The sequence below is a fragment of the Aotus nancymaae genome, unplaced genomic scaffold (genome assembly GCF_030222135.1).
Source record: "Aotus nancymaae isolate 86718 unplaced genomic scaffold, 86718_ANA_hifiasm-v0.15.2.pri h1tg000018l, whole genome shotgun sequence".
NCBI lineage: Eukaryota > Metazoa > Chordata > Mammalia > Primates > Aotidae > Aotus > Aotus nancymaae.
This window is the reverse complement of record NW_026988430.1, coordinates 12,796,051-12,811,122: the sequence shown is the minus strand read 5'-3', so window position 1 is coordinate 12,811,122 and position 15,072 is coordinate 12,796,051. Positions and strand designations below refer to the sequence as shown.

At 42.0% G+C, this 15,072-nt stretch overlaps 1 protein-coding gene across 1 annotated transcript in view; it reads right to left on the bottom strand.

Annotated features, from left to right (window-relative positions):
* The window catches only part of HS3ST3A1 (heparan sulfate-glucosamine 3-sulfotransferase 3A1), a 105,034-nt gene extending 90,174 nt beyond the window's left edge, over window positions 1-14,860 (bottom strand). Inside the window, exon 1 of the mRNA XM_012453042.2 lies at window positions 14,262-14,860. Within this exon, the coding sequence (XP_012308465.2) occupies window positions 14,262-14,860 (599 nt within the window). The remainder of the gene's footprint in view (window positions 1-14,261) is intronic.
* Between the last annotated feature and the right edge of the window lie 212 nt (window positions 14,861-15,072).

Genomic DNA, 15,072 nt, shown 5'->3' with positions numbered 1-15,072 from the left:
TACAACCTTAGTGATCATGGCTCCCAAATCTGACCTTATTCCTGGACTCCGGCTTAACCCAGAGCACTTTCCACTTTATATGTATAAAACAAAGTTGCTCGCTCCCGTTGATGCTTGCTCTTCCTTCCTCTGTGTTCCTTCTCACAGTTACAGTTACTAATAAATATTCAAATATTCTCCCTTGCCTCCTCCTTTTCCCATCGCTAGTATTCCACAGTGTTACAATTCCTACTTCTGAAACATCTACCAAATCTTTCCCTCACTTCCCATGTGCAATGCACTGCTCTCGTTCAAGTCTCCGTCGTCTGTCCTCTAGATTCCCCAACAGCCCCCTACCCTAGTGTACATCCATATGCCACGGAGAACTAGATTCCAAAGCAGAACCAGAGGTCTGTGAAATCAGTCCTCAACTGCAAGCCTTCAATGCCCACTCCCTTGACTCTGCCTCCAGTACTTTGAGTAGCCAGTAGGATACCCAATGGCCTCATGGGGCTACTAAGCTCTTGAAATGTAGTTAACCCAAATTGAGACGTGCTGCAAGTGTAAAATGCATACTGGATTTTGAAGACTTAGTATAAAAAACTGCAAGATTTCTTATTAATAATGTTTTATTTTGATTTCGTGTTGGAAATGATAATACTTTAGACATATTGGCTTAAGTTAAAACAGTATTAAAATTAATTTCACCTCTTTATTTTTACCTTTTTAAGGTGGCTACTAGAAAGTTGAAACTACATATAAGGTTCTCATTACATTTCCATTGAACTGTGCTGGCTTTAAATAAAGTCCAAACTCCTTAAACATGCCACTTAATAATCTTTGAGGCCAGGCGTGGTGGCTCACGCCTGTAATCCCAGCACTTTGGGAGGCCGAGGCAGGCAGATCACAAGGTCAGAAGATCAAGACCATCCTGGCCAATATGGTGAACCCTGTCTCTACGAAAAATACAAAAATTATCTGGGCATAGTGGCACAAGCCTGTAGTCCCAGCTACTTGGGAGGCTGAGGCAGGAGAATTGCTTGAACCCAGGAGGCGGAGGTTGCAGTGAGCCAAGATCACGCCACTGCACTCCGATCTGGTGACAAAGCAAGACTACCTCTCAAAAATAATAATAATAAACAAATAATAATCTTTGAAAATCTTTCCCAACCTTTGTTCCCAACTTGATGTCTCACTCCTCACCTGCACAGACAGAATGGTGAATGAAACAGAGTTTTAGTGCGGAAGTCAGGTGACAATGTAAGTGACTTCACTGTACCCCTACTAATCTTAAGTGATTCATATGGTGCCCAGGCATCTAAAGGGAAAAGGGAAAAGAGAGATCGGGGATGATTTATAAACTAAACACACTCAAGTACAAAGTCAAGGAAGCATCAAAACAGATTATTAAGCTTGAAAAATAGACCTACCACTACTTTGATTGGTGTTTATTTCAAAATAGAATATTCATAGTTGAACATATAATCATATTCTAGAAAATGTCATCCGACCAAACAACTTTGCTTATTTCAAAAATACACGTCACTAGCATGCAGTTCCAGGGTGCGTGACCCAATCCCATTCCCCCACAGCCACAGGGAGCTCTGTGACTTCTGCATTGGATTTTGAACTGGAAGTTCATCACCTACATTCTGCCTTCCTAACGTTGCCACGTGAACTGTAGGTGCTCAGCTGAGAGTAACACATAAATAAAGGAAGCGCATATGAGACATTTGAAGCCTCTAGCTTAGCCCAGAAGTCTGCAAACTATAGCCAGTGGTTTTATAGTTTGGGTCAATAAAGTTTTATTGGAACACAGCCACACATATTCATTTACATATTGTCTATGGCTGCTTCCATGCCACAAAAGCAGAGTTGAGTGGTTGTGATAAAGACCATACCACCCACCAAACCTACCGTATTTAATATCTGGCTCTTTCCAGAATAAATAAATAAATAAATAAATATTGCTGACACCTGGCCTAAGGGGTCATCAATTTTTTTTTTCATTAAACTCATAGTGATTCTATTTGTGGTACAGTTCCAAGCCTTGGGCATAAAAAGTTAAAAAGACTGAAGTTTAGAATGAGCACAGAGTGTTCACACTTGGTTTCTCAAGGGGCCTTGAAGCACATTGATTTTAGTCTTTTCAAACATGACTTTCGTGCACGCTAGTCAGTGTTTTCAAGCTTTTCTTTTCTATTGGGATCCAACACAATAAATACATTTTACACTCAACCCTTTCAGCACTCACGTATCTATGTGAGTATATACAACAAACAGAACCAAGTTTGTCAAGACAATACTTGTCTTTCTTACTACATGGGATTCACTCTCTTATGTTATCTTAGTATAGTCCATTTTATATGTAGTTCCATTTTGAAAGCATGATTGATTTTATCAGACATTCATGTCTTGTGATTCAATTTGAAAAACTCATTGGTCTACTCCAGCTGTGGATTGTCTAACTCTGACCTTCACCACACGTCACAGGCTGTAAACTAGTAGCCGTTCACTTCAATGGAGATTGATTTGCTTCATCCACACAGATGTTTGTTTGGTTTTAGTGTGGCTTTTGGTTTTCTTTTTCTTTTTTCTTTTTTTTGTTTTGAGATGGAGTTTCGCTTTTGTTACCCAGGCTGGAGTGTCCAATGGCGCAATCTTGGCTCACCGCAACACCACCTGGGTTCAAGCAATTCTCCTGCCTCAGCCTCCCGAGTAGCTGGGACTACAGGCATGCGCCACCATGCCCAGCTATTTTTTTTGTATTTTTCATAGAGACGGGGTTTCACCATGTTGACCAGGATGGTCTCGATCTCTTGACCTAGTGAGCCACCTGCCTCGGCCTCCCAAAGTGCTGGAATTATAGGCGTCAGCCACCACACCCCACCTGGCTTTTGGTTTTCAATATGTAAATTCCTTTCCAACATATTTTTAAAAAGTCAATATTCCAACTTTCTTTGAAAAGTCAGAGGACACGGCACTAAGAGTCCTCCTTTCTACTTCGTAACAATCAGTGAGAGCTGAGTAGTTTCTCCAAGGCTTGCCCTCCAATTTGCCAACCTTCTCTAATAGAGCAAATGCACCTAAAAATCCCAAGAATTTTCATCACAAGCTTTAGCTCCCTATGACTTCTCCCCATATAAATATAAAACAGATCCAATCTGTTCTCTTTCCATCATTAAATCCTAGCAGGGCATTCTTGCAGACCCTCCAGCTTTGGGAAAAGCCTTTTAGAACAAATAATGTTATAATCCAAAAGCTTCCTACCCAAGCAGTAAGAGTAAGGACTCATTACAAAGAAAAAAGTGGCCTTTCTTTCTTAAAACAAACAAAAAAGCAAACACACAGCATTCGACAAAAGAAGCCACAAGAACGATTAGCGTTCACCAGAAAATTAAACACACACACATACAACATATACAGATGCAAGTTTTTGTTTACTTTGTGAAAAGCTTTGTTTGTGAAATGAAATCACTTCATCACTGCAGCGTTTTTGCAAAACATGGAGTTAGGGCAAACGTGACTTCCGTTTAGAAAGGTGATAAGATAAGCAGTCAGCTCCAAGAATGTAACTTTAGCTGCAGCTTAATACAGTTTCCTTTTGTTAAATACCTGAACTTAATGAGAATCCGCAGAAATTTATGACCGTAACAAACACATCGTTTTTGACTTTGTCATTCAAACCAGCCTGGCTACTTTGATATTTCCTAGTGAAAGGAGAGATCTAATTCAAGTAAGAACTCTGAAAAAGGGGAAAGAAATTTTATTCCCATAATTTGATTGATTACTTCCTACTTTGAACACTCAAGAGAGAAAAAGCAAACTTTTTCCTGTCCATACTCAGATTTCTCCTGCTAATCTTTCACAAGCAGACAATGGCCATAAAACACAAATTACTTTCAAGGATCCAAAGACCAATCGTGCTCGCTGGGTTCCCATACCTGTAAGAATCAAAATATTATGGAAAACATCTGAGATGAAAAACAGAAATTTAAAGATGAATTAACCACTGATTCAATTCAATTCAATGCTTTAATTTAATCGCTCTGGGAAGAAAAAAAAAATAATGTGACAACTGGTTCCAGCCAAAAAGTATTTTTATCATTGCTGCAAATCTGCCAAAACTAAACGTATATATTTGGAGGTACGCAATTGTTTCCCGATTGCATCGAGGAATTACGCCCTTGGAAATGGAAGTATTGAGCTCTTGTCTTTCAGCTTAACCTTGAGCAAGGCACTTCTGTTTCCTCCTATTCAGAAGACAATCTTTTATCTTTCAGATACCTTCTACCGCCAACATCCTATCTGTTTATGATTCTAGCTTATTGGAACTAAAGGAAGTTCAAATCAACAGTCACGTCTTATCTGACTAATGGCCTGACCACTCCAGTAAAGGCTGGATGCTAATAATGACCAGCTGACAGTAAATCAATTAGACAAACATTATTAATAGCAATAATAATGAAGACAGAATAGTACTTGGGGTACCAAACAGACTGTGCTCTCATTGGGAGTATTACATATCTGAAGAATTTTTAAAAAGCATCAATCCGAAGGTGAAAATATGAAATAGTGAAAAAGACAGACTGGCAGTGGCTCAGCCATTTTCCAGGAGGGCACAGGACTGGGGGATTCCTACAGTGCAAAAGGGACCCCAGGGTAGCTGGATGACAGTAGCCAGGTCACACAGGCCTCAGCTCTCCTTGCCCCAACTCCAGGAGCAGCAAGCATCCTTCTGATTACACTTCTTTTCTTTCTTTCTTTCTTTTTTTTTTTTTTTGAGACAGAGTTTCACTTTGTCACCCAGGCTGAAGTGCAGTGGTGCTATCTCAGCTCACTGCTACCTCCACATCCCAAGCACCAGCCATCCTCTCACCTCAGCCTCCTGAGTACCTGGGATTTCAGCCATGGCCACCACACCCGGCTGATCTTTTGTATTTTGGGTAGAGACAGGGTTTCACCATGTTGCCCAGGCTGGTCTCGAACTCTTGACCTCAAGTGATATATCCACCTCAGCCTCCGAGAGTGTTGGGATTACAGGTGTGAGCCACCACACCCAGCTCCAATTACGTTTCTGACAACATATTGGCTTCCTCACATAGCAGTTTTGAGAGTGTTTTCAGTGGTTATTGTTACTTTGTAATAAAAGGGAAAAAAATCCATTGAATAACAGATTTCTGATATGCTCAACAAGGTAAGTTCTATGATGAGGTTTCTTTAGAGAAAAAGGGAGAAAAGTTGACAAAAATCAAGGTGGTTTTTAGTTATTCCATAATAGGCCAATTGACCAAGAGATATTTAAATAGTTTTAAAAATTCACATTAATAACCACATTTTAATGTGTTGCCTAATTTTTTTCTTTAGTTTTTTTTTTTGAGACAGAGTCTCACTCTGTTGCCCAGGCTGGAGTGCAGTGGAGCAATCTTGGCTTACTGCAGCCTCTGCCTCCTGGGCTTAAGCAATTCTCGTGCCTCTGCTTCCTGAGTAGCTGGATTACAGGGCGCCCACCCCCACATCCAGCTAATTTTTGTATTTTTAGTAGAGATGGGATTTCTCCATGTTGGCCAGGCTGGTCTCGAACTCCTGTCCTCAAGTGATCTACCTGCCTCGGTCTCCCAAAGTGCTGGGATTCCAGGCATGAGCCACCACACCTAGCCCTAATGTGTTGTCCAATTTTCCAACTAAAGGTCTAAGATCAGAATGTCCAAGCCACTCTACCACATGGGGCAGCCTTTCAATCCCCTGCATCTTTGGGACACTGGTGGCTTGCTATGCAGGCAGGAACTACCTGCGGGCAATTCTGCCAGAGAACATCACAGAGACCATTCACCCCGGTGGTGAAGGACTGGCATGCTGGAGGTGGGTGAACCTGGGTTTGGCCGCAGTTCTGAGGTGTACATAATCCTGTGACCTTGGACAAGTTACTTCATCTTTCTGAGCCTGTTTTCTGATCTATAAAATATAGAAAATGATAGGATCTGCTTAAATAACATCCGATTACGAGCGGCAGAACATTCCGCATCATCCAGCACACAGTGTGGCCTCAACAAATGTAGTTAATATCACCTCACCTCTCAAATGATAGATTTCATCAAAGACACATTGCAGGGTCCAGTCATTTTCCTATTTTAAAAAAGGTTAAAAGGCATGAAAAGTGCATACCCACTAAAATGGAAAAATGCCAAACAAGTAGACAATGGTATTAAATCACAGAAATTATTTTTAACTCCATAAGCATTTGCAGTCTATCCTTTGCACGAAAGCGGTTGATAAAACGGATCCAATAAAGATAAGTGAATGACCGACTGAAAGAAAATACTGTTAGTTTCTTGGAATCTCTAGATGGAGGGGATGTTATTTTGTTTTGCTTAAGTAAAGATGTAAAGTGGATAAAACTATTTTTACAGTTGTTAAAAATATCAGAGGAAATGTTTTGAGAGAGATTTTCATTACTCTATTCAAGCAGAAGCCCAGATAAACAACTGTGTGTTTAAAAACAGAAGCAGAAACGACAGCGCACCACCTAGATAGGAGCTTTGAGTCTGATAATGCTGGCAGTCTGGCTGAGCAGTTCCAGTGGAATAAACCCCCATATTTAGAAGGTGAAAGGATACTGGTCCTCCAGAGTTGCAGAGGTTGGACTTTCTCTCTTCCTGCCTCTTCCTTGAATGCATTAATTGCTCTAGGTCTGTTTTGCTCCTATAGAAACTTTCATAACCCATGGTATCTATAGCAAAGGTGAAAACAAGTGAAATAAGCAGATAAAATTCTTAAGCTAGCCTGGAAATTCTGGACTGGGTTTTCATCTTTGCCATTAGGTGCGTCCACAGCTCTGGCCCTATCTCTTTATCCTATAACCAGCTTTCAACTACTGACACCTGTTCCTTCTATGTTTGTAGCAAAAAAAAAAAAAAAAAAAAAAAAAAAAAAAAAAAAAAGCCATACGCCCAAGTCTGATTTTCCTCTGACCCTTATTTTAGTTCTTTGTGCCCTCAGAGACCTGTCATTTACAGCAGAGATTTTGTTCTCTATGATAAGAAGCTTTGGGGAACCTTTCACCTCTTCTTAACTTTACATTTACCAGCCATAGAGGACAGAAAGAAAGGAAAATGAAACTCTCTGTGCTTGGTTTGGGAACAAGAGAGTAGGAGGGGAGCCGTGAGCCAATATGATTATGAAATGAGCTGAGGGAAAAATCAGCATGTCTGGAAGTAACAGGTGTGGGCAGGGAGGGGAAGCTGGCGGGCCCGTCCTGGGGGCCTTCCAAAGAAAGGAAAGAAGAAATACGGGATAAAAGGGAATCGGGACAGACACTATTTCAGTCTGAGCCCTCATCCTCCCATGCCTGTTAAGCCTCTCCTGCCTTCTTTGGAGGAGGAGAGGCTTAACCTCTGATTTTAGAATTATTTTAGATACGAAAATTGTGAAAAATAGTACAGATAATTCACATACCCCTTTCACCCGGACTCCCCGAGATGATCATCTTAGAGTATATCATAACCCTAGTACGGTATAATGACTAAAACCAAGAAATTGACATTGGTATAATGTTATTAACTAAACTGCACGTATCACTCACAATTCCCCAGTTTTCCCACAGATGCCTTAGTTCGGACCCAGGATCCGTTCAAGGACGTCCTCCTGTTTACTGGTTGGTAATGACTCACCTTTATCTCCCGCCATCTGGGATAGCTTAGATGTCTTCCGTCATTTTGCATGATCCTGACACTTTTGAAGAGTACCGGTCAAGTATTTTATAAAATGTTCCTCAATCGGGGTTCATCTAATGTTTTCATCATGGCTATACGGGGGTTATGGATTTGGGGGAAGATTACCGCACAGGTGAAGTTCCATCCTAATTGCATTATATCAGGGAACATGATCTCAACACAAGGGATTGCTAACCCTGGTCACTTGGTTTAGGTGGTGTCTGTCAGTTTCTCCACTTGAATGTTCCTATTCGTCCCTTTTATCCTGCCTTCCTTTAACCTGTCCACCACCCTGCTCCCCAACCTGACCTTCCAGGCCCTGGACTGCAGGCGCAGAAACACCTATCCTGTAGATACTCTCAAAGCGCTTTCCCGTGAAGCTGTCCCATGTGTGGTGGGCCGGATTCTCAATAGGGCATCTCAGGGGCCTTAAGGGTTAAAGAGGCTTCTGTTTAGAATCAGAGGACCCTCCTCCAGAGCCTGTACCACACAGGGGAAGGAACAGGACTGAATTACTGATGTTGAAATAAAATCATCTGGAAGTATTTTCATTTGAAACTGGCTTTCAGAAACAGAGGCAAAACACACTAACAAGAGTAATCTGGGACATATGGTATTCCTTTCAGTCATAGGCATTTTTAATATAAATCCCCTAATCATTTATATCTTGGTTTTCAGTTTTATTGTGAAGCCAAATCTCTTATTTCTCTCCAAAGAATAAACTCCCTGCCTAAAAGAAGTGAATTATTCTTGCCTGAAAAAAGGCTAAGTGCAGCTCATCTGTGCTAGGCAGCTCATCTTGCTATAAGGGCTACCTAAACACAAGTATTTGTTGTTGCTGAAGTTTCTTTTTTAAATTGAGACTGCAAACATGTTCTTATCAAGATGAGGTTTTCAAAGTTCTCCCTTTAGGGGTTTCTTGCTGACTCCTCCTCCCACTAGGTGGCGCTACACATCACATTCAAAGAGGGCTGCTGACAGTCGGTGAATACTTTGTGTTGAAGCCTTTGCAAGAATGTCTCTCGAATTCCTAAGGGCAAGACTAAACTTCATTGTTAATAAACACTTCCCCAGTCTCGTTTCACATTTATTGTCATCAGGCGACTTCTGAAACAGGCCAGTTCTGAATTTCTGTAATACAGTCAGGCAATCTTAGGATAAATCTATGTTTTTAGCGGCATGAAGAGTCATGCCAAAATTCAAGCATTGAATCATTGAAGGCAAGAAATTGGGGAAATGCTTCCACTCACTGAACTCAGCATTGCCTGGACTATGATCTCAACAGTGTCCCCAAATTGTTCCCTACTCAGGATGTCCAATATTGCTCAGAAGTTTCCCAACGACTTAATAACTTTCTTCTCATAAATTCAATTTCTAAGTTTTGGCTTCATGACAGCTTATTTATTCACTGTATAAATACCCCCCACAGAGATTTTTAAACTGTATTAAATTAGCAAAGGTTTTAAAGTGCTGACAAGCATTTTTAAGACATCCTTATAAAATGCAAAGACGAGGGAGTGCAATTTCCTCTGATTACATATTAGAGGTACGTATTTAATAAGACACCTTATGTTCACAATTGCAACTCGTCACTTAAGCAGAAACAAATTTTCTAAAAGCTTGGGATTTAATATCATTAGGAAATCTATATCAAGAAACGATGCTCTTTTTCAGCCAAGTTACTATCAGCTTGGTAGAGGAAGATTTCCCCCTAAGGAAAAGAACTAAGAATATCAAGTTCCCGACTGGGCCCAGCAATTTGACTGATGGTAATTGCAATTTGCAATTGTTCAACTGTGTCCCGGAGAGATACGAGGCCCTTTTTGTTGTTGCTGTTCGTTTCGGGGAGTTTTGTTTGCTCTGCAACAGTCTTCTGATGAGGTGAGCACCTGGTCTATGTGAGGTTAGCCCCTGTTGTCATTAGTTGCACAGGTTTATTTCATTCCCATGACCCTGCCAAAATACAGATTTGGCACTTACTCTTTCCTGGCCAATCCACAGACTTATTTACAAGAGACAAGTATTTTGGCCAGGGTGTTTTCTTTTTAAAGAGAGGGCGGGAGATCATAATGTCATGGTGGATTTTCATAGAAGTCTGTGCATTTCACATAAAGTATAGGAGCATATTATGAATCGCATCCCTCTAAAGGAATATTCACTCACACAAGGCATTCTGGTCTAGGCTCTACCAAGTGTTTTTGTTGTTGTTTAATGACTGGACTATGATGTCAATAGTGCCCCCAAACTGTTCCCTACTCAGGATGTCCAATATTGCTCAGAAGTTTCCCAACTACTTAATAACTTTCCCCTCATAAATTCTATCATCATCCCTGTCTTCTGGGTGTCTGCTCCTGCATGGACGTTCATGTGTGAGGGCAACACACACACACACACACACACACACACACACAGAGGAACTAGGCTGATTGACTTGCATTTCTGGTTCTGTCTATTGGGGATGAGCCCAGAGTTCAGACATTCAGCAAACTAGATGACAGCATTTTGGCTCCTCAACCTGTGACTGGGTGGGGAATGCCCAGGTACTGAGAGCTTCTATAGACATGTACTGTAGACTCAGAGTCTGAAGCAACATCTCGCTCTCCTCCTAGCCCTCATCTCTTCCCAGTGTTCTTTCCTCTGCCCTCCGGATAGAGGGCCCTTGGCCTTCAGTCCATATGACCTTGCATGGGTGGTCAGACTGCAGCTTCCTTGGCTCAGATTTCATTTCAAACTCTTCACACAGAAAGGGCTTGCACAGTACAGGAGGGTGGGAAACTGCACATGGAGGTACTTTGCAGCTGCTCCCAGCTGCTACAAAATGCCAATTTCTCCTCATAGGAACCGAAAGGGCCTCTGTTCAGTATGCCTCTCTAATGGACTTGAAAAACAGGGCCATGATCATCAGAGGCCAGAAAATTTCAAATTCTGATGAAGTCAGGGGAGCGCTAACTCCTAAACTCCGAGCTGGACAATACTTGATCTTCCTGTAGGCGCTAGAATAAAATGATTCTAGTGATATCTTTCTCTGCTGAAATTGTCCAGACTCACTGAAGAAAAGAAATTGAAATATAAGAAATAAACATGCTAGTGTAAGAGACTGGATAATAAACACTTCCTATCTTGTACCAAAATAATAGACTGAAGTGTTATCGAATCGAAACATTCACATCCATACAGATGTATGTGTATGTGTACACACATATAGACACATTATTTAAATACTCTATTAATAGATATCGTTTAGCTTACAAGAAAAAAGAAGACATATCTTTTAGTTGGTGCAGATAGAAACAAGCAGAAGAGATTTGCCTTATTAAATTCTAAGCTCATCTGCTCTTGAACTACAGCAGAGGCATTCAGTCTTGACTTCCAGTAAAGATCAGTGTTTTGAAGCTAAGGAAACTTCTTCCTTTTCTTTATGAAGCCACAATACATACAAGAGAAATGGACACCATTCATTGCAAAGGACTGCTTTCCGGTGTCATGCAAGCCACAGACATTTGTTGTACTGATAACATGTCTGCTAAATTAAGTAATGAGGAATGGTTTTTTTAAAAAACTCCATCAGGGTCGAGTTTCTCAGCATATAAAAATTTGTCTTTGTTTTATTTATTTTAGAGGAGGTCTATTAGGATATTTTTAATTAGTAAGAATAATTTTCTTTTTAGAGATTTTGAATAATAAATTCAAAATTTTCTTTGCCTTTACTACAAATGTGTTCAAATAAAGGGAGGGTTTATGACTTCACTCTTGGAAGAAAGTTTATAAAGTATTTTATTTTCTTCCCAGTGACAGTAATTTACTGAACAAGTTCAGTAACAGGCATTTCTAACTCACAAACTCATTTTCCTTTGAACCTGCTAATAGCAGCAGATTTGTCCCTTTGTGAGGACAGTAGGGGGCACTGCCACCACAAACTATCATGGCCAGCTTAACGATTTCGCTGGGCAGAAAAAGGCTAGACATTTTAGGATTCCCCCATGTCAATGTACACCTAAAAATAATTATATAGGTTTTAATCTTCCATAATTCACTTCTGGGTGCAATTATCTGGAATTTATTTCTGTGTGTGTGTGTGTGTGTGTGTGTGTGTTTGTGTATTAATGTGGTCACAAGTGTGTGGTACAAATCCTGTATTGTAAAGTTTGGGCTGACTCATGAAGATCTAACTGAATCCCCTGTTCTAAACTATTAGCTGAATATAAGTAGCTAAAATGCACTTAATAGTTAAGTGGCATTCTGGGTGGGAGAATTTTTTTTTTTAATAGTTGAGCCTTCAGTCTTGCTCGCAAACATCAAACTCCAAGTTCAGAGCCGAGATGAAAGAGAACTGTGGGGAAATTTCATTAAATAATCACATAATCCAGGCTCCATAGGTTGGATTTTTAAAAAAATAAGTTTCCTATGTAATTGAGTTAAACGTAAATTTATGCATCCAATAAAAAACCACTGCAAATGGTAAAACAAAGACATTGCTCCAACACTTAGAAAATTAAATTCACCAAACCATGAAGTCTACTGTGCAGCTATTTCTGTAACCACCATAAATTGCTTTATAGAACTCTTCTGCTGGAGTAAACAATCCAAGCGGAGATTTACTTTACAGCATGCATCTAGTTTACAAAGGAGAGATTGGCCTAAAAGTTTATGACTCTTTTTTTCTTTTTTCTTTCTTTCTTTAAAAAAAAGTTTTTAAATACTTGTGTTTCTCGTTACCTTGAAACCTTCCTCCTCTTACAGGAGCTCAGAAAGGACCACAGAAAATAAGATCCAGGTCTGCAGATAGACTGGGCCCTCAAATACTCATTTCTGGAATAAGAAGAAACAATCCTACTTTGTGGAAATAAAGTTTATATGGCAAAAGGAAAATAAAGGGTTTTAGTACTAAATATTTCACCATATTTAATGGCACCTCAGAGTCCAATGTAGTGTTAGATGTTTCAGACAGTCAGCTTGAAATGTGTTCGCTTATAGCACGGTACGAGGCCGAATTGAATGCAAACTGCTACAGATAAGAGTTTTAGGGGTCTTTAATCACTTCTTTCTTGTGTCCTTGATGGAAAAAACAGAGCTGCCTTTGTGCTAAAAAGAAGGACCTGTTGTTTCCAGATTCAACAGGTCATTTTTATAAGAACTTCCCAGAGGATACGACATAAATGACAGAAACACAAGGGGATATTTTAAGTGGCTGATGATTTTAAGTGATACATAATCTATATTAAGGGGAGGTTGTTTGTTTTTTCTTTCCAACAAATGGAAAGTTACTGTTTTAAAAGTGTTTAATGTTTAAATTCAATTTTTAGGGCCAAATCGTTTCTCTATGAGTGGATTTACTGTAAATTCGGCTCTTGAAATCAATCTGAAAGTGCAATTGGCCCCTCAAGTAAATAAACTTGTCAAATCATGTCCATTTCCGTGTTGTGGATGAATGGTTAATTTAATGGGCTTTTTGAAATCTACCTAAATTGTGTTGTAATTTTTGTAACATTGTTTCAGTTAAAATAACAAAGAAAACACATATTTTATGAACAAGATAAACTTTATAAAATGGAAAGTTATAGCAACAAAATTTTTACTGATACTTTGAAGAAAGAAAAAAAAGCCAATATATTATGGCAAACAAAATCCAGGCGACACTAGATTTATTAGAATTTGGCCGATTTTATTATTAAAGGTGGTAAGAATTGGAAGAGACTGGCGAATTTAAGATCAAGATCTAAGCAAGACTTATTTCCTGCGCTGTATTGGCAAAGTGGCAAAGTTGCGCCAACGTATTTTTCTCTCTTTTGTCTTCTTCTTTTAATTGGCTTCCTTACTTGTAAAGAGGATCATCTGAAGATCTTTAGAAAAGTTTCTGTCAGTCCAGAGACAAAAGTTACTTTTCCCTACCAATATCAAAAGCACTTTACAAAACTCATTCCTTGCCCTCAAACAAAAGTTATTGCCAAGTGTCCTTTAAAATACAGTGCCTGGTTGCTTTTCCTTGCTCAGACAGACATATATTTTCCAAACTACCCAGATTCTCTGGTTCTTGACACTTTTACTAAGTCTCTATATTACTTCCCACCTAGGACAACTATCTGGCAAAAGGTCAAGGTAAATAAATACCTGATGGTAAAGGCTGCTTTAACCACAGAGAACTGCCCAAAAGGTAAAGAATGAAAACGGGCTTCCTTGGAAAGAGAGAGGAAATCTATTAACTGTCGAATAGGTTTCTAATTTAGGAGAGACTTTTTTTTTTTCTTTCTTTTTTCACCTTTAGCTAACTAAACGAATACTTTTCGCAGAGCAAGAGAAAGAGACCAGACTTGGCAAGAGATTCCCAAGGATGAAAATCATGAAGGCCAGAATTTCCCTCCCACTCCCTCCCTCAACATCCACTTCCCAGGAAGGAGAAAGCGGAGAGAGACGAAAGACCCCTCAACTTAAGGACAACTACTGATGACCCTTCGCCTTCTGCAGGAAGTGGGCAGGAGGGCGAACTGGGGGGTCACCGAGGGCTCTCCCACGACTTTCCCAGCCCAGTACCCCCGCGATCCTTCAGCCCCCGCCTGGGCCCGCCCCGCTCACCGGTACCAGGCGAGGCCCTTGTCGTAGCTGCGGTCGAAGAAGTGGGGCTCGGCGCCCACGGCGCGCACGTCGGGGTGCACGCGCAGGAACTCCAGCAGCGCCCGCGTGCCGCCCTTCTTCACGCCAATGATGATGGCCTGCGGCAGCTGCTTGCTGCCTTCGTCCAGGAGCAGCGCCAGGGTCCCCGGCGGGGCTTCGGCCACGCTGCTTCCAGCCCCGGAGCCGCCGGGACCCCCGGCCAGGCCAGGGGACTCCTCTTCCCAGGCTGCTTCCTCGCCGTCGCCGCGCGGCGCGGGCGGCCGGCGCCTCCGCCACTGCTGCAGTTGCAGGAGGCGCTTTCTCTGTGCCGCCGGCGGCCACACCGCCAGCTCCCGCGGGCCTCCGGCCAGGACGCCGCGACCCGGGGCCCCCGCCTCCTCGCCGCCGCCGGACGGCCCTACGACGGGGCCAGACAGGGTCTGGCAGCGCTCGGCCAGGCAGTAGAAGACGTACAGGGACGTGAGCAGGGAGCAGAGCATCAGCAAGAACTTCCGGAAGATGCTGCGGGTCAGAGGCTCTGCCGAGGTGGGGAAGGCGCCGGCCGGGCCCGGAGGGGCCATCCTAGCCGGAGGCGACGTCGGGCAACCCGCGGGCCATGCTAGGCCAGGAGCCCGCCAGGTGCCAGAGCATCCCCCCGGCGGGCCCGCGCGCTGGACGGAGACCACATCGCCGTGCGCCCCTGCGGCCGTGCGAACTGCCCCCCGGAGGCGGCGGCCGGGGCTCCGCGGGGAAACGGAGCCCCGGGGGCCCCGCGCAGGATCCCTGCCTCCAG